The sequence below is a fragment of the Linepithema humile genome, chromosome 1, assembly GCF_040581485.1.
Source record: "Linepithema humile isolate Giens D197 chromosome 1, Lhum_UNIL_v1.0, whole genome shotgun sequence".
NCBI classification, from domain to species: Eukaryota; Metazoa; Arthropoda; class Insecta; order Hymenoptera; family Formicidae; genus Linepithema; species Linepithema humile.
This window is the reverse complement of record NC_090128.1, coordinates 25,812,487-25,838,485: the sequence shown is the minus strand read 5'-3', so window position 1 is coordinate 25,838,485 and position 25,999 is coordinate 25,812,487. Positions and strand designations below refer to the sequence as shown.

Here is a 25,999-nt window from a genome sequence, read left to right as displayed (position 1 = left end):
GCGCGTAGACGATCGGCTCTGCGATGACACAATCAGACGCCGATCGTGGCACAGTTTCTAGATTTATGCATAATCCATAGCACATATTTCATAATTATAATATTTTAAGGCTCCCGAGAGCCGTCCAACAAATATTATTTGTCCCGCCCATGTCAATAGGATATTTCTACTTTCATCTAAATTTCGAATGATGGATATTGAACAGCGTAGCGATTGCTGCAAAAGTTCAATATCTTCGATAGTCGGCGGCAAATGGATATTAGAGCTAATCAAGCTCTTTTTCTTCATCACGAGAGCAGGCTCAACAGGACGGAGTCGGGCATTATTCTCGATCCGGCTCAACACGAGTGCACGTACCATCGCGCAGTGTAAATATGCATCTCTCCCCAAAAAACTAGAAACGACAAGCTAGACCCATGAAAGGTCAAAAGCTAAAAGGTTCTGGCGAAATGAATTCCCATTCGGCCGTGCAACGCGCCGGACGGCGTGCTTCGTCCGCCACCACGGATATGACGCACTATAAATTTTCTTTTAATCTTGGGTATTGTAGACCGGAAAAAACGAAAAATATTAAAGGGCCGAGGCAAAAACGGGACAGTGTGGGAGGGCAAAAAGAAATAAATGGAGAGGCGACAAGAATGAACGAGATGAAGAACGCTCGTAAAACGTCGGCAGGATAAGACATTTTAATTAATTATTACTACCAAGTTAATTATTCGTGATTCGGCGGAGAATATTCAACGACGATACGTGACTCTCTTAATTACATTCCTAATGATTAAATTATATATCTTTTTCGCGAAACTTAAATTGAATTTATAAATATTAAATAATATTTATAAAATATTAAATATTATAATTATCTTTTTAATTTATATCAAGCTTTTTAAAATGTCTAATTTTACGATAAAACTGTCATAAAAATTATATTTTCTCATAATTATATACATCTCACAATTTAATATCTTAATATTAACTTGAGCTGAAAAACAGTTTCAATAATAATTTTATTCAGCAGTTAAATTAAAATAAACATTTGCTGTCATAATTATAGAAATTTGAAATTACTAATAATAATTCCTCCGCATCATAATCAAACGATATTTCGAATTAATATCACATACACCAGCTTCTAATTGAATTTTCACCAATCTGTTTTGCTTGAGCACGTGCAATCGCACCGCGCGTTTCTAAACCGCGCGTTTTACGAGAGACTTTCCCCATTTTCGCATTTCTCCCGTTTAGCACGTAAACTGACAAACCTAAGTCGCGATAGCGACGCAAAAGCAGGTGAGTCTCTCGAGTACCGATCGAAAAGCGAATCCGATAACATAAAATCGGACGTCACCGCGTTGAACGATAAAATACACACTGCCCAGCCCTCGGTGTCGCATGCCAATCCGACAAAGTAAGGGGTAAACCTCGGAGAGGGACACCCCACGGCGAACTGCCGTGTCTCTTGTAAGTGGTCCCATGTTGTCCAGGAGGTGCGGTTCAAGGTGCACGACCCAAAGGCACACAGCAAAGGTGGGACGCTCGAGAACACCATTAACGGTCGCGCCGATGAGGAAACGGCGAGCGCGCCGCAACATATTATTCATCCTGGCAAGGACATCACCAAGCTCTACGGTATGAGTAGACCATGTACGCACATTTATCACACTATTTTACCCCCCGCCTGGCAAGCTATCAAACAATACTCAGTTCTTAGCTTGGCAGGCTGTCTATTTCAACGAGCTTCTGAACGATAAACGTCACTGTACGGTTTTAACCGTCAGCGAGCTCGGAAGGCCACTGGCGTGGTATCATCGCCGGGTGAAGGGCCTGTGACAAGGCCGTCAACCGTGCAATATGGATATATCGGGCACTTTGAACTTCGCGAAGACCACATGCAATATTCATGGCCGATGATACCACGCGCCTGCGACCGTTGTATTATATATATATACATATATATATATATTTCTCTACGCTTAAAACACCGACCGAAATCGCTTGTCACTGATCATCCTACGAGAAGCTTCTTGCATTGAAAAATTTTTCTACAATTTATTTTCCAAGCATTAACGATTGCGCACACTATTAGACGCTTTTTTGTACTATTCTTGAAAAACGGCACCGCGCGTACTCGGAAGCTCACTGAAATATGCAATTCCCCTCCCTTAATCTCATGCGTCGCACCATTCTAAGACTTCCCGACGTTCCTTAAATAGGCATAACACCGTCGGACATCGACAAATACTCCCGCATCGTGTTCCCGGTGTGCTTCGTCTGCTTCAACCTGATGTACTGGATCATTTATCTCCACATCAGCGACGTGGTCGCGGACGACCTCGTGCTGCTCGAGGAGGCGAAGTAAACGACGACGTCGCAGCGCTCCGAGTCGATGAAAAAAGGAGGGCGGAAGTGCGCGCGGAATCAAGCACTTGCGCGTAAGAACGAGGCGAGGGCCGACACGCGTGGAAAGCGAAAGCGTTTCGAGGAGACTGAGACGAGGCGCGCTCGATGACTACTTCGAGGCGGGCGGAGTAAAAAGCGAACACGGCAACAGAGACAACCGTGTCGATTCGCAGACTGTGGAGAGGATGCGCTCGAAACGTGCGTTTAGGGTCCATCGGCGAGAGGAGAGCGCGGTAACTACTTGGGTCGACGGCTGGAAGTAGTAGCGAACGAGCGCGGAGCGACCACGCGGCCGCCCAAATCCGGAGTAAGACTATTTCGCGATCGCTGGAAAGTAAAAGCGGACGAACGCTCACCAGGCGCCCGCGTTGCTCCGACCTGGCTGACGAAACGCGCGGCGTCACTACTGCCGCGCAATGATTCTCCGGCTAGGAGCATTCGCTCGTCAATCAGAGATCGGGCTTGCGTCGCGGTCTCTCAATTACCGTCGCTCTCCACGAGGCGTCTACATTAAAGAGTCGGTACATGCAGGCGTGTCGCGCAATATATAGAGATATATGTCACGACGCAAGCGAAATGGACAAGCAGGAGCTCAATCTCGAGGGTGAATCCACGAGCATACATACCATAAAACATTGCCAGTCTAGGTATCTCTAGATCTTAAACGAAGAAAATACCTTCGATATAAACACTTGTCAATTTAGCCATCATTATATAGTAACGTTAACTAACGCTATATATATATAAGGACAACACCGAGACTCGTCGGTCTGAAGCGACGATTCAATCGAGAGCGGCTTGAGAACGGAAAAATATAGGATTATCGACGTTCGTCGAGGTCGAGGATGAATCGTCGCTCTGACGTCGTCGGCAGCGCTCGAACGCGGGCGAAGGAAACGATGCGGAAATCGCGCGGTGGCATGTGTGCGGCGCGTGTATGTGCGTGCGAGCGAGAGAGTGCGGGAACGAATGATGGAACGCGAGCGTTTAACATATGCGTGCGAGCACGCGCGCGCGGAACGAAGAAGCGGCGGGCGAGAAGGTTCATATTCCGAACGAAGATAAACGATGTACTATCGGAGACTGGTGCGACTTATTATTTAAGTAAGTACTGTATAAGTATATGTATATTAACATATTAAGCGCGCGTACGCGGCCGCGTTAAGTACGCGCGTGCATTGAATATATTAGACACGTGCGTGCACACGTGCGTACGCAGGACGCGTACAGTCGATGAGCGTTTACGCGCGATCTAAAAACGAGGCTGAGGCAAGAAGGGGAAATGCGGCAGGACGCCCACGACGAGATCAGCTCCGGTTACATGGTAGCGGCTTCCCTTCAGCATCCGCATTTATTTGGATTACGGCCAAGCAAAAAACCAAGCCTCTTTTCGTTCCGTAGCAACTTTTTTACGATTTTTAACAGCGCGACTTTTGTATTTCGATACGTGTGTGACTCTCCGCGTCGCCGCCACGATGAAATCGCCGCGCGACTCTCGTCACTCGTCCCGGGGCGTCTCTGTACGCGTGTACGTGCGTGTGTACGCGGCTCAATCGGGAGTACTCTTAGTTCGTACTACGTACTAGTCGCGAATGTTTACGTAGGGAAGCTCCCTTGAAAAACGTATGACGATTATAGATCGGACGTAAAAGTATTCCAATCGAGTCAAAAATCGAGATAGACAGCGAACCAAGGCAGATTGCAACTTATCCGATATCTATTTTTACCCGAGGATTTCAGCTAAAGGATAATTAATGTATAAATTAATGCAAACATACGTGTTCACGACACGGACGTGTTTTATCGTGATAAGAAATAAAACGGAGAAACGGAGACGTAATGAGAGAAGAAATTATCGCAATTATCTTATCACTACGGAATACCAGAATGTTTTCCACCAAGCGCTTTCTCTCTTCGCGTGCTTTAAATTACATCTTTAAATCGCTTGTATAATAGAGACAATGCGATCCCACTTAGTTTTATTGATTTAAGTCGCGGCTGATCCTATCAGCATCTTTCTCTGGCATCTATGCAAGATGGAAACAGCGGAATACAATCGCTTTTATCTACGTAGACTGCTTTTAGCTTCGAACTTTTCTTATTTCAATGTATCTCGTTACCCGAGCAATGTTTTTGTCAATTTAATTAACGTTGATTGCATGGTGCTCTACTTCCTTCTTTCGAGATACGTCGTTCGCGCACTTTCTGAATTCCTGTTTGCCCACTACAGGCCATCGATCACTTACAAGAAATTTCCGGAACGTATACATACACCCGGAGCTTCTTTCTTTGCGCGTTTTATATATCCCGGCTTTCCCGATAATCGAGCACCTTCTTTTAAGCATAATTCTTCAATATTGGATTGGATATCCTTTGCCCTTTTTATTTAGTTCAGATTATACATTTTGATAATTAAAATTTCAATTAAAATTTCATTAAAGTAAACTCAACACAAAATTAATTAAAAAATAATAACTTAATATATCTATATTTTTTTCGCAAAACTTACTTTGCAAAAAATTTTAATTCGCTAAAAAATTTCATTTGCAAAATTCGTTGATCTTGAAATTTGATTCCGGAACAAGATTGAACAAGGCTTTTCTTGTTTGATTTTCAATATTTGTGACTTAAGGAAAGCGCCAAAAATTTCTAGAACATTCTGTGTGTACATACACATGCGCGGTCTTTTTTTGCTGCGCTTCTCTCTCGCCCTTCGGACGTAGCGGCTGACTGCAAGCTGGGCCGTGGAAGCTTGCCATTCAGGATATCGACCAGCTGACACGCCCAACCCACCCTCCGACTCTCCCGCTCCCGTTCCCCTCCGCCCTTGCTCCTCGGTACTCTCTCTCTCTTTCTCTCTGCGCTCTGTCACGCGCTCTTACTCTTCATCTCCCCATTCTCTTTCTCCATCCTACTTCGCAATCGCCAAATAGTCTGTTTACCAGACGCTCCTGTCAGACGCGCATTTAATAAGGAGCTGCTTGCCTTAGTACTCCGCAAAAATTCTTTATGAAAATAGGTAATCCTTAGTCGGGGATTCTGCCTTGGACCACTATCCATCTCAGATATCCGAGAGAAGCGAAAGAGGGATGATCGTATCCGAGCGTCACGTTTTACCAATGTGAAAACGCGAGACCGTGCGATTTTTATTAGATGACGTCAGTCATCCTTATCGACTCCATCGTCAGAGGAGATTACAAGCAATTTCAAGATATCGGCGACTACGTGATGTATGCCACATTCGTTAGGATATGCCATACCTCAGTTTAACCGATAACGTTCTTTTTTTTTTGTCGAATAAATAAATATATTCAAAGTTTGAAAAAATTGGAAGGGAAAAAGTATAAAAATATTTTGTTGAATTGTTAAATTGTCAAAACCGTGCAGTGTGGAAAACGCCAGTTTGCATCAACGAATTCTTTGAACAATATACAAGCGCGATTGAACACAATTCTTCAAACTATTTATCAAAAATAAATATTCAGAGACGTCTAACAGATTAATAGATCTTTTCGACATATTTAATAACGTTTTAGATGTTTTTTTGAATAACTGTCGATATCGTCTTGTCAATATCGGCAAATCTGATTTTGAAGCGATTAACTCTAAATCGTAAATAAGAACCAGCTCTCGAAATTCTCAAGTATCTACGTCAATTTTGTATTCCCGCAACGTGCAGCATATTTTAAAGCTATAAATTAAAGCCGATATAGTCAATCCAATCGCGTTTTTATCGCCGCAAATAAATATAACGATGATTTTGGCGTCGAAATTTTAACTCATCGAAATTATACCGAGTTTGCCAATCGCTACTACGGAATTCTCTTTATCGCAGAGATGATCGCTCCAACTTTCTCCATTTGTCCAAATATTGATGCGATTACGTGACGGTCAGCAAACATACCGCGTTATTCACGAGGCTCAGCCGCGACGATTCTCCATTCGCGCGGACACAGTCGACCACGGTGTTTCGTTCGCGCGGCAATTCGGCGACTTGTTTCGCTCTCGCGTTTTCCGCGACCACTCGACATCCGATTCTCAATCGTGGTCACGCGACAATGCAAATAACGGCGGCGCGAGCTGTCGTGCACGAAAAGGCGCAAATCGCGTGCTCAGCCCTCGTTCGTTTCTTTCCTCGGCTGTGCTCGTACATAATATATAAGTATCGATACACTTCCACGTCCGCCCCAACCGGAAGCATTATGTGCAATTTATATAACTGTACATCCGTTATCTATTCGGAGTCTCTATAATAGCGGGGGAGGGAGGGCAAAGAGAAAGAAAGAGGATTTAACTCGTTTTATCGTTGTGATATATTCTATGGTAGCTATACGCATTTATTCGCGCGTATATGATGATGTATATGCGTGCCTATTGTTTACGCTGGATCTTTAAACCGGACGAGTGGGAATTGGCGCGTCCATGATTGAAGACGATGAAAAATTCTTCCCTACGTAGATACGCATATAGCTAGGTACGAAGCAAAACGCACTAACTAAATAATATAATAATTAATCAACTATACGAATAATATAATAATTAATATAATAAAAAAAAAGTCTCATGTTCCTTTCGGATGCGCGATTAAAGCAGCTCATTCATAAACGTAATGACATCGATTACGAACAATAATTTTACATTTCATAATGATCCATCAGTCACGCGATGATTTCTCAAAAACGTATGACGTGCAATCTACTGCAATGCTTTGAAAATATTCTTTATTTATTTAATTTGTTTACGATAAATTAATTATTCACAATGCACAAAAATTTTTAGTATATAAAATATTTGTAACATTATTTGACTCTTCTAGCTTGGAAAAATCGATTTGGCTTTAAAAAATTTAATAGTGGAAAACTCAAAACCAATAGCATTTATCTACGATAATTCAATCGCAATTTCTCGTGTCGTTAAAAAAACGTGTGTAAATCGACACATCACATACAAACACGTCGTACAGGACGCGCCAATTCCCCGAAGAAGTCGCGACTATTATTATTATAATTAGTCTTACTGAAATTATTATTACCTTTATTATTATCTTTGTTATCGTTAATATTATATATGACCGTTTAAAGAGAAAAATTACGATGATCTCTATCCTCTGGCAGGATAAATATTTGCGTTATCGGCGGGCACTCATATATCGCGTATAACATTAACGAATAGATGAAATCGTTATAAAAATATAAAGCACGCGCAGGCATCTCGGGATTTAAATGAGAAGAAAAAAGAAAGAGAAACAGAACTATTAATATTATATAAATCGATCACCTTGTAAATACGAGTTTTATACAGAGCATTGTATTCGTTAAACAAAGAGAGTACCTACTGCGAAGTAATATATATATATATACATATATATATACATATTATATATATTATACATACACATATACATATATTATATATACGCAAATGTAGTGCACACGAGAATGTGACTGTTCGCACGTATTTAGGTAAATCACTTTTAAAGTATAGGGAAAAAAAAAAAAAACCAAAGTAGACTGGAAGAACGTCGGGGGCCGTTAAAGTCAGTGCGTACGTTCATTCGTTCATTCGTTCATTCGTTCATTCGTTCGTTCGTTCAGCCGTACATCCGTTCGCAGCAAGTGCAAGTAAAAAAAAAAAAAAAAAAAAAAAAATCAACAACTCGCTGTAATTGCTCGCTGACCATCTGCGTAATGACAGATTCGGAGTATTTTCCGCGATCGCCGACCGGCCGATGAGGACAGAACCGGCAGAAGAGTCGCTCTATATACGCTCGTATAGACTTCTACATTTATCATTATGCATAGATAAGGGGAACGACGACGTGAGCGAATTCTACGCGATCAAGTTTCTTGTCAATAAAATTATATATTAGATATTCGCAATCATCACACGTCCGCGGATGTAAGTGTAAAAATTGCTCAAAAGATGGTTGTCAAATCTTCAACGGTTCGTAAATAGATCGTGAGTAATTCATTTGAATTCTATGATAGAAATAGTTGTTCGTAAGCAGAGAAATCTACGTCTAATATTATATCTGTAAGTGTTGACGCGTAGAAAATATCGGAGGAAATTTCGTAAACCAGAATACACTCTAAGCGAATCTAAACTCAAATTACTTAATTTCGTGACCAAATTAATAATTATAGAGCTACGAAAATTTACCGACAAAGTAAAGGCGCTCACGTCGTTCAAATCATCGTTGCCGCGAACGAAGAGTTCTTTTGGACGGCATACAATATATGGCAGAATCGCCGCCGGCGCGTACTCTGACAAGACCACGACAGTTCAAATCGTGTTGTAACGAAAACTGCCAACTTCATATTGCAATATACGTTTTAGTCAATCGTGGCGATATAGGAAACGATGTGAACAAGAGCGGGCGGTGGGACTGCGCTATTTTAAGTAACAACGAGAAACGACGATCGATCTCGATCGCGTCAATTGATCAACATGGCGAAATACTTCACGAGAGATTCATACTTCTCGATGGACGAAATAGTGACTTATCATCGATAATCAATAAGCGAGCAAAGCGCGATACGTCCGATCGATCGATCGCACACGCATTCCGTAACACTCTTTGATTCTACTATAAATTTTTAAGTCAAAAATAATTTTTAATTCGCTCAAATAAAGTATAGGCGAAGTGTTACAAGTTACTCTGAGCGATGCGATTATTTGAAATATTCGAAGAATGTAAATGTACTGTATTGTATATGACGAATTTTGTTGCATTTTGTCATGTACAATTAAAAGATTATTACGGTGATACATACGTTATTTGATTTGAAACAATACAACATTTGCGTCAATTTCGCGAACATTTATAATTGAATAAGCTGTTCGATGTGGCCTTTACGGAATAAGTGAGCGAACGATTAAAAGCTGAACATTCTACGGTATTTACCAAATGTAACTGTGATCAAGCGCAGGATTGAGAAGGCGTGTCGAAGGAGACAAACTTGATCGGGAAGTATTTGGGAGGAATTGGAGAAAGAGAAACTTGTAACTGTAGAAGCAGAAGATACGTGATTGCGGTTTATCCCACCGCAAGCGAGAAACGTGCATGCGAACTGAGGCATAGCGATCGTTTGCATTTGGCTGGTCTCGAAACATCTCTCGCTTGTCGCCGGAGATTCCACAATTTGTATCAGCTGCTTCCGATGTTTCTCGTAACCGCCGTTCGTTCGAGATAGTTGAAAATTCCGGGCAACGTCGAATCAAACTCGACTGATTTCAGGTGCAATCTCCAGTTGGTCGTGGAATTCGAGCCGTTTCCCTCACCGGAAGAGGATCGCGCGTCCTTCTCGTTTCATTCCGTTCGAGAGCACTTTCGCAAACTATCTCGATCGAAGCGGAAAATTCGAATACTACGAAGAGTGCGTCCCTCCATGAGCGAGAAAAGAAACCGGGAAAGTTTGCATCGCTTCGCGAGAAGCGAGAGAGTGAGGATCGGCGAACGCGAACGAAGCTCTGAATGAAAGAACGAAAGACGAAAACATGGTGAGTGCGGCGCGACGAGAGTACCAAATTCTAAAATGTATTTAAAGACACACGCTAACTGCATTATACTGTAGAAACGTATTCTACGATCGTAAGAAAGACAATGTAGATACACACGTACCCGACACGCATACACAAACACTGACATGCAGCCATCTACACGCACTACACGACTCACGCAAAAACACACACACACACACACGAAACAAAAATAAAAATTATCCCTATAGATGGGACGATTACCATCTCGAAGCGATTATATATATAATTAATGATATATATACTTATATATACCAGCACTTGGTAGACAGGTACACGTACCGAGTATACCTATACTACCTGCAACTTTCTACTCGGCTGCGACGCCGATCGTGCGACGCAAAAAAAAAGAGGGAAAGAGCGAGAATGAGAGAAAAAGAGAGAGAGAGAGAGAGAGAGAGAGAGAGAGAGAGAGAGAGAGAGAGAGAGAGAGAGAGAGAGAGAGAGAGAGAGAGAGAGAGAGAGAGAGAGAGAGAGAAAGAGAAGAAAAGCGAAAAGGTTGACGAAAGATATGAGACGAAGGAAAAAACCGTGTAACGTTCGCTTGTGCGGCGCGCAATAGTGCGAATATACACATAATAAGCTAGATATAGACAACTAGATTCGGAAAAAATACGAGTGTCTGTCGTAATCAGGAGTGTATCCGTTCGTGTAAGAATGCCGCGTGTCTACTACATACATGGAAGTACGTGCGTGAGAATCTCCGTGATCTGTATCCCATTGCGGAAGTTCCTGTTCCTCGAGACGGCGACAAATGAAGAAGTGGATTGTGGTGGAAGACGATATGACGAAGATGACAAACAAACTTATCGAGATTTTTTGTAGATATTATCCGATTCGCGCGGGGGCCGCCAGATCTGTCCGAAGCACGCTGATTTTCCATCCTCATACAATACATATAAGTACGCTAATCGATCTCGCGAGAGAATCGAGGCTAGATGTACACCTGACAGTTTTACTCTCGTTTTTTAGAGAGAATAATTACCGATTTCATCAATCATTCTTCCTCAAATTCTAACAATTATTATATTTAACATTCCTCTATTTTTAATTGCTCGTCAAAAAATAATCTATTTTGAATATAGCAAACGCTAAAATTATTAATTTACACCAAATGCAGAATTTTATCATACATAAAGTATAGCATTGTACAGCATAAAACATGATACAAATTGTAGCATAAATATTACAGCATAAAACAAATTGAACTGACTTACCGGCACGATGCGCAGCAGCGGAGTTGTTCACAAGTTGATCTGTAACATACATTCGTACTATAGCAGCGTTTAAAATAATTTTTTTTTAAATAAGTATTACGTACATTAAACTTTTACTCATCTCTTTTACGCAAATATCTAATAAAAGAATTATATATTTACATCTAATAAACATAAATATTAAAAATTGCAAATCTTTGACTGTGTGTGAATATTTCAAAGTTTCTATGTAAGTTACATTACATAATATGCAAATAACAAATAAATGATTACTTATGTTATTTGCAAAATATTCCATATAAAATATTATGTAATATTATGCAATGTAACGCAACGTAAAAACTTTGAAATACTAAGTAAAAACTTTGCAATTTTTATTATCTATGATTATAAGATGTAAATCTATAATTATATTATATTTTATTAAATATTTGTATAAAAGAGATGAGTAAAAGTTTAATGTGCCTAATCATTATTTCTCAAATAATTACTTTAAATGTTGCTGAAATTTGGATGTATTTTGTATGTTATAGATCAACTTGTAAACAACTCTGCTGCTGCGTCAGCAAGTTAATCCAGTTTGTTTTATTTTAATATCATTAAGAGAATAAATTGAAAAATAATGTAAAATATACAATGTGTCTCAAACAAATCGCATCACTCGTTAATAACAGATTTCTGAAGTTTCTTTATATAATAAAAATATAAAAATCAATATGTGACGTGCCTAAGCGCGTGAATTTTTGACAATCTAATCGATCAACTTTAAAAACTCGCATTTAAAAATTACTGTAGCTTCAACATCTTAGTATAATTTTCGTCTCCAAATTATCGCAGAAATCTACTATTATTTATTATGATTACGGTTGATCTGGGACACTCTGTAGAAATTTTTTAGAAAGAAAAATAATTGATGATTGAAAAATTACGTTGACAATTAATGTTATAAATTTAAAAGAAATTATTAATCGGAGGAAACATATGAAAAACACCGGTCATTAAAGAATAAAACTTAATTTCACTTATTTGAATTTCACTCCATTTATATTAATAAAGAGATCTGATTGTTCATGCTCACGAAAGAAGTTTGCTGTCAAAAGCCGCTTTTCCAGAATAAGAAAATACCGTATCCCAATAGAAAACATCCGTCTTAGGAGAGGAAGCAAAAAAGTCGCTTTGAAAGAGTAAACCTCTCGAGTGTGCATCAGCCTGAACTATCTAACGTGAGAAAAACTTCACCAACACGCAAAAATGAGAAAGCAAAAGACATCTGCTAGGCGAGAAGAAGTAGGTCAGATCTCGGCGAGCGCCCTCATTTACGATTAGCCGCGCGCTATTAAGGCCATTTTTTGTAATATCCGAATAAAATGCATGGTCGATGATGACGTACGAAAACTTACTTATTCTCTGCGATCGAACGACTCAACCTCCAGGGACTCGAATCTCACAATGGGCCAGCAACATCGAAGTGTGCTGCTTATCGTTTGGCTGCAGTCTACATGAGAAACTTCCCAACTTTTGAAAGCAATTCTCGATAATAAGAATATTAAAGTAATTTTTAAACTGCCCATTATTTACTTCAATAAATATCGATATAGTAAAAAATTGGAAATCAGGAATAAAAAAGTAAAAAAGAGTTCTTTAGCTCTGTCGAAGATGTTATTATCGAGAGTCGCTGTCGAGAATGAAACTTTCGATAAATATACATAAACGTTCGTCGAGTCACAGACCTCCTTAAAATGCACTTCATCTTCTCATAAACAATAATGATTTTTTTAACTGACGATTCCAATTACAAAAGATTTTCTGATATCGGTTACAAGCAACAGGATTTCTTGTAAATAAATCGGAGAGCAATCGGCAAGGAGAAATGCGAGTGAGAAACTGCACTTTACGTTCAATATATTACTGTGTTAGAATTATCGTGTTTTGAATCGTTCATCCTGACTGCCGGAGGAAGAACACGCCGAAGGAACACGACACGTAGGCGCGTTATCGTCCTGGCCGAGGACAGTTTACAGAGCAGCCGATAAAAGCAAAGAGACAAAGAGAAGGAAATGGAGAAATGAAAACGAGAGAGCTCTTCTAGTTACTTGCTCATTGAAATAATATTCTAAATAACGTTCGCGTAAGAGAACGAAAGTCTAGATACGCATCAACTATGATGCAAAATAACTCTACGTACAAATAAGTAAAATGGTATATATGCGCCGGTAATCGCGCACGCCTCAAATTGTTCATATAATTTAAAAAAAAAGGATTTAATTTCTATCAAATAAGAGATTAAAAGTGACGTTAATTTCTATATATGTAATGCAACAAGAGAAAATTAGGCGAAAGCATATCGATCCGCATCAATCGTGAACGATCGATACACGCATGCTTACAAATATCTTACCGCGATCTTCGTGATAGCAAAAGCAAATGCGTACTTGCAATTGTCCGTTCATGCGTTCTTAAAATACCGCAATTTTTACAAATGTAACGTCCGATCACTGCGATTCGCTTAAAAGAACACGAAGATTTTAAAGCTAATCACCAATTTCGAAGATTAAGTGTCGTATATATATATATATATATAAAATCTTTTTGCAGAATATATATATATATATATATATATATATTCTGCAAAAAGATTTTATCAATATCTTTTATTTGCTGCGATAAAACCCGCTCGATTGTGTACAGATAGATTTTAGCCAATCGAGAATTTAATCAGCAATTTACTTCCGTGTAGAACATAATCGTCTTGTAAGCTCACGACAATGCTACTCGCGAAACCGCAAAATATCAACGCGATCAAAAGCATTCGGAGTGTTCGTTTTCAATCACGATTTTAATCCTTATCCTAGCATACAGTGGCTTGCAGATGTTTTTATTCGTATAAATAAAAAGAGAACTATACTTGTATATATTTTGTTTGTAATATGTAAAATATGTATAATATTTTAGTTTTTTCTTGCAGAAACTTGCTATATCAGAAGTCGCTACCTTTTTTTGGAATGAGAGCATCCTTGTCAAAATCCTCGCCCGGGATAAGGATTAACAATAACGAAAATGTGTAAAATACATCTTGCAAACACAAGTACAATGATGATCGATATACCTAACGAATTATCACCAGCGCGTGATAGGTATTACAATATTATGATGTAAAGTTTTTATTGCGTGAGTAAAACATTATGTTATCGACGAAGAGTATGTACGTACCTTGCAAACAATAAATTTCGTCCTTTTCTTCGTGCATGGAGGACACTTCCGGCCACATCCGGCCATCCAGCTCCGCATTCATTGTCAGATTCGCGAATTCCCACATAAACGCGACACTGTGCGTATGTGAATAGTCTATGCACGCGTGTAAAATCTGTATCAACTGAAAATTTATGAATGCCAATTAAAATTTCAGATTAAAATTAAACTTAAATGAAGAATGAGGTATCGAAATTACAAAGTTCAACCTCAAAGTTTGCATCCAGCGCTTTCACCCCGTATCGTCAATCTAGCGCTGCAATCTATTGCTTAATATGGACTTACACAATTGACTCATCTCGGCACTATTGAATAGTTTACATTCGATCACAATATCACATAATTTCATACGAATTTCGCGAAAAACAAAAGAGCGCGAGACAAAGCGATGCAATTTACTTTCAACACTGTGAAGTGATCACCTTGTGAAGCATTCAACAGACTTCGCTACTAGCTTGCAGATGGCACCACATAGGTAAGTCCACCGACATTTTAGGGCGGACTAGTGTGATGTCCCGACAATGGTAAAATTCAAAAAACAGAACATTATTAAAGAGATCTGTACAAGTCCATCTAAAAATTCATCCAAAGAGCAAGATTGAAGTTATGATTAGTGTTAACTGTATTATTAGTTATAAAAATATTAATTATACTATAGCTATAAGAATACTGCATAATTGAACAATGCATTGAACAAATAAGTGAAGAGATAAGAATAAAATAAGCAAAGGTTATCAGACACCCATCTTATCCGTCGGCTATCTTCTATAAACAAAAACGAGCTGCATATCAACTTCCAGCCAAACGATATTCCAACGTATCAAGAAGCCGATGTGACGATTAAAAATCTATGCGATACTCTCGAGGGCCTACTCCCCACCACAAGAGGACCAACGTACATCATCGCTCGTGAGACAGTTCTCTTCCAGCAGACTCATTGTTAGGTCATATTAAGTTCTACATACTATTTTTCTCTGCATTGTTCAGTTGAAAACACTGAGTTATTTGGTTTATATTTAGCAGTGTAATATCTGCATTATTAAGACGTATCTATAAGACTTTGTTCCTAATTAAAATTAGGTAAGCTAATTTAATCTATTTTATTTAATTTTATTCATATCCTTTTCATACGATAGATTGTTACCTCCTGTATCCCTAGTAAACCCGGTGAATGCAGGGTGACTAAAAAATAAGGAGACATTTCATATTTCGCGCTAATAGTCGATATTACAGAATTCTCTACACACGTCTAGTGACCAGACGTAACACTAGTAACACAATACCGACAGAATATACATTGTTGAATTATCAACAAAGGGTGAGATATTTTAATAATTATTTGCATTTTACCAACATCGTATAAAATAGAAGTTGTACAATATTGATAAAAGTAAAAATATTGCTTTATGTACGACTAGTAACTTGAGAGACATAACTTTAGGTAGATTTTTTCAATTTTAAAAAATAATGAAAAGTTAATTAAGCAAACAACTAAAAATCAAGCTTTAGTTATTCAACAATTGATGCAGCGCAAAAATACCATTTGAATAAAAATCTTAAAAATTAATATTTAATTTACAAGTTTACAGTTTAATTAAATATAAGTAAAACAAAAGAGGAAAGCTGTGCAACTGTCGTTGGATATTTTCTAATTTAATAGCTTGAACGTGCGTTGCTAAAAATTATCTTCTCTTCGAAATAATATTAACGAACATTAGCAAATATTAGTTTTTAATTCTAGAGAATGATTATAATTACGAATCTAAAAAAGTTTTAGGGACGCACAAAACTAGTGTAACGCAGGGAATATGATCTACGCACGAAAGATCAAATTCATTACAAAATCAACTATTACATTAAAAAAAGTAGTTACGGAATTAAAATTTAAAAAAATTAATTAATTATATTTAAAATAGTATTTCTATTTCTACAAAGCGTGAAAGCATTTTATGGACTAACTACGGCCACTACGCATATACATTAATAGACTATTTAAATAACTATTTATAACATGTAAAAAAAGGAGAGAGAGAAACGCATTTTATTACAACATTATAAAATTTACATGTACACAGTTCACAGTAAAATATTCATAAAATCAGAATAACATTCTGACGTGGCGCGATATAAACGCTCACAAAAAATACAACAATACGAAATACATTCAGTACAAAATAAATACATCTATATATAGTTCGATACAGTTTGCGTCGATTTCTGATTCTGCTACGGCCAGAGAGATACATGTTAATGATGTTACGGATGTTCTACGTGTCTATTCTACAAACTAGATTTACGCTACTCTACTAGTTAATACAACACATCGAACTGATCTCTACTTAACTACTCTCATGTTAATCGAGTCGGAATAGTTGGTTATCAATTGGTTAGACAATGCCGTTATGTTCGTAGTATTATTACGAGACATTATGAACACTTATCACGACACGACACCGATAAACGGGCTCTGTCACCCTTTTTACTTTTTTTTTACGTTACAACGGATTAATATTACAATTACTTTTGCGCGTGTAAACGCGAGCCAGATATACAAAGACATGTTTTTCCATAACCCGGACGTCTCCTACAGCGAGATCGTCTCGCGATTGCTATACTCGTTGAAAAAGGCGAGTAATCTACATAGATCCATGACTAAAGTTATTGTTAGTTCGTGGTCCTCGAAGTTTCAAATACAGTACTTCACGAAGCCTTCGTACAACAATCATTAGTAGCAGCGCTTCTAAATTTGTGCATCGAGAGGCCGCACGGCATATTCGAAGCTAATGACAGTTATTACTTTGCTTCACGTAGCAAATCTACTCTCTACGCCGCCATTTGCGAGCATATGTACAAACAAATTACAATTGCGTCTCAGCAGAGGCAATAAAGGCCGAAGCAGCGACGCGACTAAAAAAAAAAGAGTTACAGCGATTCGCTTATTTTGTAGAAATTTCATTCTGACAAATACGAAGAGAAACTTCAAAACCTAACTGTATAAAGTTAAAGCAAATGCGTTTGATTGTAATCATTATTACTTATTTCAATATATTTGATTTGCTTTGATTCTCGACGTAAACCCGTTGAAGGGCCTGATGATAAATTACTAATTTATTATGGTCTCAAAGTAGCGGAAAAACGAAATGATCAAGTGAATGCGCGTTCTGAAGAAAACTCATTCTGATAAGTTCTTTTTTATTCTTATTTACTTTGATTATTTCGATCACGTTTCAAGAATTAAATAAAATTTAAATTTGCATACGCTCCTAATTTTACACGAGAACTACGACTATTCGTAACTGTTGATTGAATTATTAATTTGAACAACACACTCTATTCTTAACCATTCACATTGATACGCTTATATACTTATTTCGTTGAAATTATCGTGAGTATTGTCTCACGTTAGAACTGCAAGATGCTCCATCGAAACACGTATACCCACCACGATCATGTCCCAAAGGTATAATCATGGCGAGTGCGTGTTCCAACGATAACTCGTTCTAACGAATTCGCACGAAAACGTCAGTATTAATGAAATGCGCCCTGATGATTGCAGTCCAGCGTCTAATCACACGGCACGTTGGCCATAATCATCTCCACTTACCGCGATGTGTATGATTATTTCGAACGCTCAGTACAAATTTGTCAGAATGAGGTTCCGTCAGAACACGCATCCCACTGCGACGAGGGATCCGCTCCGACGCGAGTCCGCGTACGGATACGTCAAAATGAATCGGAGTGAGTCCAGATAGAATCGCGAAGCGGTACAGTTCGTTTCGTTCGACAATGTTTACATGCAATTATGCTAGTCTGGAAATGCTTCTCTCTGTATTATTACCTAAGACATCTATCTCTCTGCTCATCATCTAACACAATCTACTACATCTACTACTATTGTCTAATGCACTATTCAGCTACGCAGACGGGAACGAATGAGCTCAAACGAGTTTGACCTGCGCTTAATTCGATAAGTCAAAGATACAAAAGCAAACGCCTTAAGCGTTGATCTGTAGCTTTTCTACATCGTAATATTCGTCAGTATCCTATCATTCCCAATTATCGTTCGTGACAATAGCAAATCAATGCGATATTGCCTACCAATTGCGCAAAATGTACAAAACACAGCGCACTTGTCGCAAGCAACGTTTCTCAATAATTAAAACTACAGACAGATTTCGTTAGCACATTACGTCGCTCGCTATCGATCGAGTACTCATTCGTTATACAAAGAATAAAATCACAGTTACGCGCGAATAACTATCGATCGCACACTAATCGCGCACTCTCAGTTGCAGATAGACACATAAATAATTTATTGTTCTCATTAATAACAGAAATAACCGCCCCATTTTTACAATGAAACAATATTTCTAGATACAAATAGAGTGCCATTATACGCTTATAAAATTACAATCGTCGTCGCTCAGAGGAAACTTCACGTTATCATATAATTAATATATTAAATCATTATTACACAATAGTATTAATTGTATAACTAAAAATACGTTATATCTTTCTCGTAGAAAAAGCTATTCCGTGGACGGACACTGCATAAGCTACGGTATTTAGCACGTCCAGGACGTAGCGCGGAGGTATGCAGCGCGAAAAACATGAAAATTTCCATTTCGCTTAACGAGTTACAATGAAAATAAATTGATTAGGAAATTCTCTAAGATAGCTGTGTATCGCACGGCATGCAGTGCTCGTCGATCTTTTTATTTAGTTACATACTCGGTTCACCGCCGACATTCTCATACGCAACAAACACGTTCGCAAATGCGCAACTACGCACCTCGCACGCATATACACATATACGAAGAATACACGTACATTCGGAGATACATGTATGCATAGACGGGAAAATTGCTTTTAACTTAGGCGCTTACTTGCGAGTTAACGCTAAGGCAAGTACGCGAAACAGACGTTAAAGCAAAGTCATTTAACTATAAATTTTCCCTAACTCGGACTTTCAAATTCGTTTACCGGAATTGCACCGATGGAAATTCTTGAACGTACGCGCATAAATGTCGCGACCGCGAGATAGTACGCGAGTAGTACGCGACCTTCGCATGCGATCTTACTGCGAGTGTCCCGGAATTGAATAAAGCAAACGATAAAAAAAAAAGTAGCCGGGAAAGATAGTCACGAGAAGCTAGTTTCTGGTCCCATTTCTTCAAACATCATCGTCAGCGGCACTTGCTATCCCAAACGCCTGCCCGCGTTCGCGAAAACCCGATTTCGGCGACGGAACTTTTGATAAAATCTCTGCCGTGCCGAATGTTTCTCCTCCCGCATATTTGATCAACGCGCGGCCACTCTCGCCGGATGTTTTATCAAAGTTCTCGTCGTGAAAGACGCTTAAATTTCAATTTCAAATTTTGCACACAACGTCCGCGAATCGGTAGTCAAACTTAGCACTTTGTAAGACGATTATCGTTACTTAGAATATCAAATTGTTTTCATCGCGTCTGACAAGACGCTTTCTACATTTAATTTCGTTTATGAAGACATATCGCGGGAAGACACTATCGCGAGTAATCGAATTAACTCAGGTAAACCGGATAATATGTGCAAAATTTGACAATATGTTGCTTACACCACTCGAACAATCATACCTAAAAGTGTGATCACAGATTGACAGAAGGCGCGTAAAATACGACATTATAGATACAGTCACGAGAGATACGCCGTTGCAATAATTATCAATTAATAAATATAGTCGTAAAACGAGTTATATACAATAAATACATATGTGCGTAGTTATCAGTATAAATCTCGAAACGCAGATAATAAAGCCAAAGCGAGAAAAAACGAAATATTAAATTTCGTCGATATAAATTTTACATTTTGATTTGTTAAAAAAAAAAAAAAATCATTTTTCTTCTTTGCAGAATATAATTATTTACTATAATATAACTTCTCTTCTCTTAAAAATTATATCTGAAAAAAATGAATATAATAATTATAATAAATACAATAATTACGCAGTCTATTCAGTTCATAAAAATAAGAATGCTGCATATTATATTTTTTATTTGAAATTTGCGTATAAAAAAGATATTTTACGCTTGACGTCAAATTATTGATTTAAAAATAATATCGTCTGCGCTAAAAACAAATAAATTTTTTTGTACCTATGACATCGCCGCGGGTGTCACACATATAAAACTATACTAATATACTAAAATTTTAGGTTCTTATTTAGCAATTTTGTCTTAACTCTCTTTTGCCTCGTTCCTCAAAATAACTATGGTAGAACTGCATATAAACGTTACTTTTTCTTAATAAAAGGTAACAAAAATTCTTGATAAATCCAATATAAATTTTCTAGTTAATTTGAACATCTTCAAATCGTACATATTAATATTATAAATTCAAAAACTATGATATCGTTACATATCAAAATTTATTATTTTAATCGCATATCATCGGATTAATGATAATTTTTCCAACTAATTTTCTCTATTTGTCTTCAAACATACATAATAAAAATTCAACTCTTCTAAAATAATCGACAAAAATTACTTACTTACGATAAAAAAACATTTGATTGAAGGTATAACTCACCGAACAGAGCTAATAGTCGTAATGGAGAAATGTTCTCTCTCAAAGAAATATTGTTGAACCTAAAGTCCACACGAAGACTATAAATTTCGAAATAACATTGCTCCACATCACGCGAGGCACCTTCTTCTATTTTTATACCTTCTCCTCCGATATGCGAATAAAAACATTTGACGCTTATAGTCATAATGCGATCATTGTTATTGTTTGTCAGTCACAAATATATGGCTCCATTACATGTCTAGATCGAGGCATCAATCATGTAACAGCGTGTGATCAATTCGATATATGCTCACGTTAGATTTTCTAGATACATATATTACTTGACTATTTTTTCCTTACACATACGCGAACCATGTGACCATCAGTTATATATGTCGATTATATATTCTCCAGTACAATTACATATTCTAAACTGTATTTAAGAGGATCATATGTAATTAGGAAAGATATATATATATTTATATATATATATATATATATATATATATATATATATATATATACGCTTGTAGGCTTGCGCAAATTCGAGTATCGAATAAAAGATATGGAAATATAAGTGGAAAGCGATATTAATACACTTCCATTTTACACAAATACACGCAATGACGCATCTTATAGTTAATTATTAACGTACATATATACAAACGGAAAAAATGTATAGATATAAAGCATGATAGATATGTGCTCGAATATACGATTAACAATCGAAGCCGCGATCGTGGAATGCGTTGTGCGAAATATTTAATATAGACTTAAAACAATTAACTTTTTCAATTCCACAAATTTCATTAAAAATTATTGCTAATTTCTTATATAATTTTAATAGCAGAAGCTTTTGCGTTGAATAAGTTGCAAAAAAACCTGGAATTACATGGAATAAAACATGGAATCGTAACACGTGACAAATTTAATTGTTTCGAGAAATCAAAAATAATTTTATATTATAAAGCAACTATCGTAACTCATATTTACTAGATTTTACGGAAAGCAGAAATTATATTGATTAAAAAATAGTATATTTGACAGAAATTTTCTATTAAAAACAATTGTCAATTCTACAATAAAATTTTGCATACGTGAATACATATTCGAATATTCAAATGCAAAACCCAGGATATGAGTTGACACGTCATTTAAGAACGCTGGAACGTATTGCTAGAGGAAGCTCTTTCCCAAGAAATATCGTCAGGCGCAAATCTTGAATCGCGATCGCAGCTGTGCGGCGTATATGGACGGAGCAAGCGCATTCTCGCGTAGAGCGAATACCGGTGTCACTCGCGAGCGAGCGGGTGAGTGTCCTCGAATGAAACGCTACTAAATAAATCGCGATCCCTGAAGCAGTGTCTGTCCCGAGGAAGCGCGACACACCAAAGCGAACGCGTCGCCGCGCGGTACGTAACGAATTACCCAGCCGGGTTGAAGAATGGCGTCGTTTTCCAGAATAATTGGTACGACAATATTCACCGACCGATTACACGAAGTACGCGAGAGCCTCGGGACGATCGGGTTGCGCAAAAATACACACGAAGAGTGTTCTCGCGTTAATCCCGCATCGTGTGCCGTAAATCGTTCGCGTTTTTCGCGTCGATATGATACTATCGGACATAAGCTTTCTCACATTTTTCGTTAAATCCGGGTACGCGTGAACGCCTGTTGGTTATCTACGTGCCGAGATCAGGGGCAGTAATGAGTACCGTGTATACCTGTCTTTATTTTTTTCAGGATTCAGCGGATACTTTGGCGGATAAGAGCAATTATTCGCAACCAGATATGTTAAGGGTTACAAAGTATGTTACAACAAAGTATGTTACAAAGTATATAATTATTAAGAATCACGTTTTGTGCGATATGTAGATTTAAAATGAAGTAAGATCGGTATGGCGGACTTTCAGTTTTACAACAGCGAGTCGATTTGATTACGGATACGAGACAAGCGGACGCGTTTGTTAGACAGTGAATTTTAAGGGCGGATTATGCAAGAGTTTACGTAAGTATTATGGCATGCGAATCGATTTGTTTCGCCTGCACACGATAAAATTTCATGTTCAGTCAATTTATTTCACGTTATCACGAATTCATACTTCAACACTTAAGATTTACGTATTCTTTCACCAATGAAGCAATATATTACGATACTTGGCTGGCGCTTTTGATCCTTATTTGATCGCCGTCGAAGGAACCTTATAACCGCAAGATCCTTCTCGATTTACATAATAAATGGCTGGAGAGACTCTTTTTTTTCCTACCTTTTTAAAGGATCTCACTAAATTGCCGAACGTCGAGACCGATAGACGAGCGAAGTACTAAAAGTTTTAACTGATATTATTGCCATCTTTATCATCGAATCGCCCTTATCTGATCCACCTGACTTCACCTCGTTACCGGAATGTTATTAACTTTGGGGGATGATGAGCGCCGCCAAGTACCTCCTTAAACGTTACGGCATTTTCATCTACCGGCCGACTTACTGCGGCGGAGCCGCCATAATTCGGGATGTGGTGCTCGCGACGTTACTAGCGTGTGTTCGTTGAGCTTAAATCTCACACATAGCGAACTTATAGCGCGCCAGCGTAAATTACTCCCCTCCAGCGCGCGCGTATAACTTCGCGGCCGGCCTCCTTCCCTCCCGGAATGCCGGTAAGCCCCGTCGAGAAATTTAATCGAGATTGGGAAAACCTTATTTTCTCTCTCGTCCGCGTTTCACGTCTCGTCTTGCAGCCAGATAAAATGCTGTCGCGAGTGAGACACTCGTCCCCCTCTTGTTACAAGATGGGATCTCGCGAAAACAGCCTTTCCCACTTCTCTGCCGAAAATGGACGTTCCGCGATAAACGAGAAAATGCACCGTCTAAAAAAAAATTGCAACGTCTAATAATACCAGGAACCTGCTGAATTTTATAGTCGAATATCCGTGTCTAAAAATTTTACTCGGAGCGAAAATGCTGTCCCGTTGTCAGTGTATAAGTATATATAAATCGATCATTCAGTATTTTCGACACTCTCTCGTGGTTGAAGTTTCGATTCTAAGCAGTCGAAGGACATGTCTTGCTTTAGTTCGCAGATGACATCGAACTCTGATAGAAGCATGACGTACAAATTCAGTTATCGTTTAGAGAACATTTCCACTGGACGGCAACTATTCGTATCAGCATCGAAACATCGGGCACACATTTTCGGATTTCAATTATCTATTCCTTAAGCTCTATGATCCTGAAATCCTCTGCGCGGATAATTAAATGCCTAAATATTATGACAATTATGTCACATATATCATTAGTGCCCATGTTTTTTAGGTCTTTACTGCGTTTGATAGAAAAACGATATCTTAAAAATTATTATGTAATAATACTAAATAGCAATTTTATGACAAATAATACATCAAATCTACAGAAAAATTTTAGATTGACCAAAAAACAGGCAATGCATATTTGTTACCAAAATAAAGCACTGTCGACACTTTCTATATACTGAAACTGATTCTGCCTAAAAGAACTTGTTCCTGGTATCTTTACAAAAACCTCACATAAGAAACCCTAACGTAAGAATAACTCAATCGGAGAACGAGCCGTATGAATCAAAGGAGACAAATGAATGAATGCTTTTAATAAGGCCATACCTATCCCGACGTGACGTCGTTCGCGCATCGACATAATAATCGCTCGGTCTCACAAAAAAAACGGACATGTTTATCGGCATCCTTTTGTTTTAAGCAGTCTACGCGTGACGTTACCTTTAAAGCTCATAAACGTCACGTCCGTTAGGTCTGGCCACAGTCGGACGACAGGATGATGGACTTGCGTACGAGTGAATGATATGCACTCTGAGTCGCACGTCGCTCGCATTTCTGCCGCCATCGCCACCGCGCGGCCTCCTCGAGAAGGTTACCGTAGTCTTGCAGCAGCAATAGTGGAAGAGCTTCACGTAAGCACTGCGAAAGTGCCGGTCTGCCACGCAGTAGAGTAGATTGTTGAAACAGGACTTGGACAGAGCGAACCAGGCCGAGTTGAAGAGCACGCGCGGGCTGATCCGGCTGAAGGAATTCACGCAGACCGCCAGGCCGAATGGCAGCCAAAAAATGACGAACATCAAGTAACTGTATATGTTCGCCTTCGTAAGCTCGTAGTCCCAGAAGAAGGCGGCCGGTGGCTTATAGCTCCGAGTGGTGCGCCTCACACGCACCACCAGCTTCACGTAGAAGAAGATGGTCACCAGAGCGGGCAGCCCGACCAGCACGCCCGCACCCACCGCCTGCTCCCACGTGATGCCGCTGAACCTACGGCGACAAAAGTCGGGACCCACGTCCGAGGTCGACTGAACGATCACCACGATCGTGACGATCCCGGCGATCGCCCAGAGAGCGATGATTGTGGCCGTTACATGACTCGCTTTCAGGTTGGCGTACCTTGGACATTGAAACACATCGATAAACAATGTACTTGAGCCTTACCTGATAATAACTAAACGAAAAAATATTCTAATAACAGCTATTGACACTTTATCTCGGACTCGGACACCATCACAATTTTTATAACTTCGAGACACAATGCTCGTAAACATTAATAAGCAACGTAAGATGTATAGCGTTAACCAACAACAAAAAAACGTGAAAACAATTGACCAAAAGAAATGCGAGGATAAACTCGTCAATATCGTCACCGGCTCTACTGACCGTTAATAACTCGATGCATCTCGGAATAATTCTCGTGGAAATAACGGAAGATAATACATTGTCTCGCGGACGGATATTCTTCCCTTAATTGCATCACGAGCTTGTTTAAGTCCTGGCTTTCTTATACGGCGCATTCAATTAAAGAAAATATTTCCCCCGGTGATACACTGCGACTGCAATTACGGAGTTGGTCGTACTGGTCCCGTGGATTAACGAGGGACTTGAAAAACGAGTCGGTAGTTACGGAGTTAGCGGTGCTGGAGGACGATTTCTCGTTTACAATGCGAGGAAACTTCCCCGGACTCCACGTGTTCGTCGTGATTCTTCTGACGCGACCGGTTAAAATACTTCCCGTAACG

The 25,999-nt window shown here is 38.7% G+C and overlaps 2 protein-coding genes across 13 annotated transcripts in view; one reads left to right on the top strand and one right to left on the bottom strand.

The window, feature by feature from the left end:
* Positions 1-14,400, top strand: part of Rdl (Resistant to dieldrin) — an 81,206-nt gene extending 66,806 nt beyond the window's left edge. For 6 of the 10 annotated variants that reach the window (XM_012377034.2, XM_012377036.2, XM_067357238.1 and 3 more), the window contains 3 exons: positions 1,485-1,644; positions 2,214-3,504; positions 14,122-14,400. In XM_012377034.2, the coding sequence (XP_012232457.1) occupies positions 1,485-1,644; positions 2,214-2,359 (306 nt within the window). In that variant the 3' untranslated portion in view covers positions 2,360-3,504; positions 14,122-14,400. The remainder of the gene's footprint in view (positions 1-1,484; positions 1,645-2,213; positions 3,505-14,121) is intronic. The other 4 variants (XM_012377038.2, XM_012377043.2, XM_067357228.1 and 1 more) reach the window with 2 other exon arrangements.
* Positions 14,401-16,424: 2,024 nt separating this feature from the next.
* Positions 16,425-25,999, bottom strand: part of LOC105678048 (beta-4C adrenergic receptor-like) — a 194,683-nt gene continuing 185,108 nt past the window's right edge. For all 3 annotated transcript variants that reach the window (XM_067357283.1, XM_067357287.1, XM_012377047.2), the window contains one exon: positions 16,425-25,373. In XM_067357283.1, the coding sequence (XP_067213384.1) occupies positions 24,704-25,373 (670 nt within the window). In that variant the 3' untranslated portion in view covers positions 16,425-24,703. The remainder of the gene's footprint in view (positions 25,374-25,999) is intronic.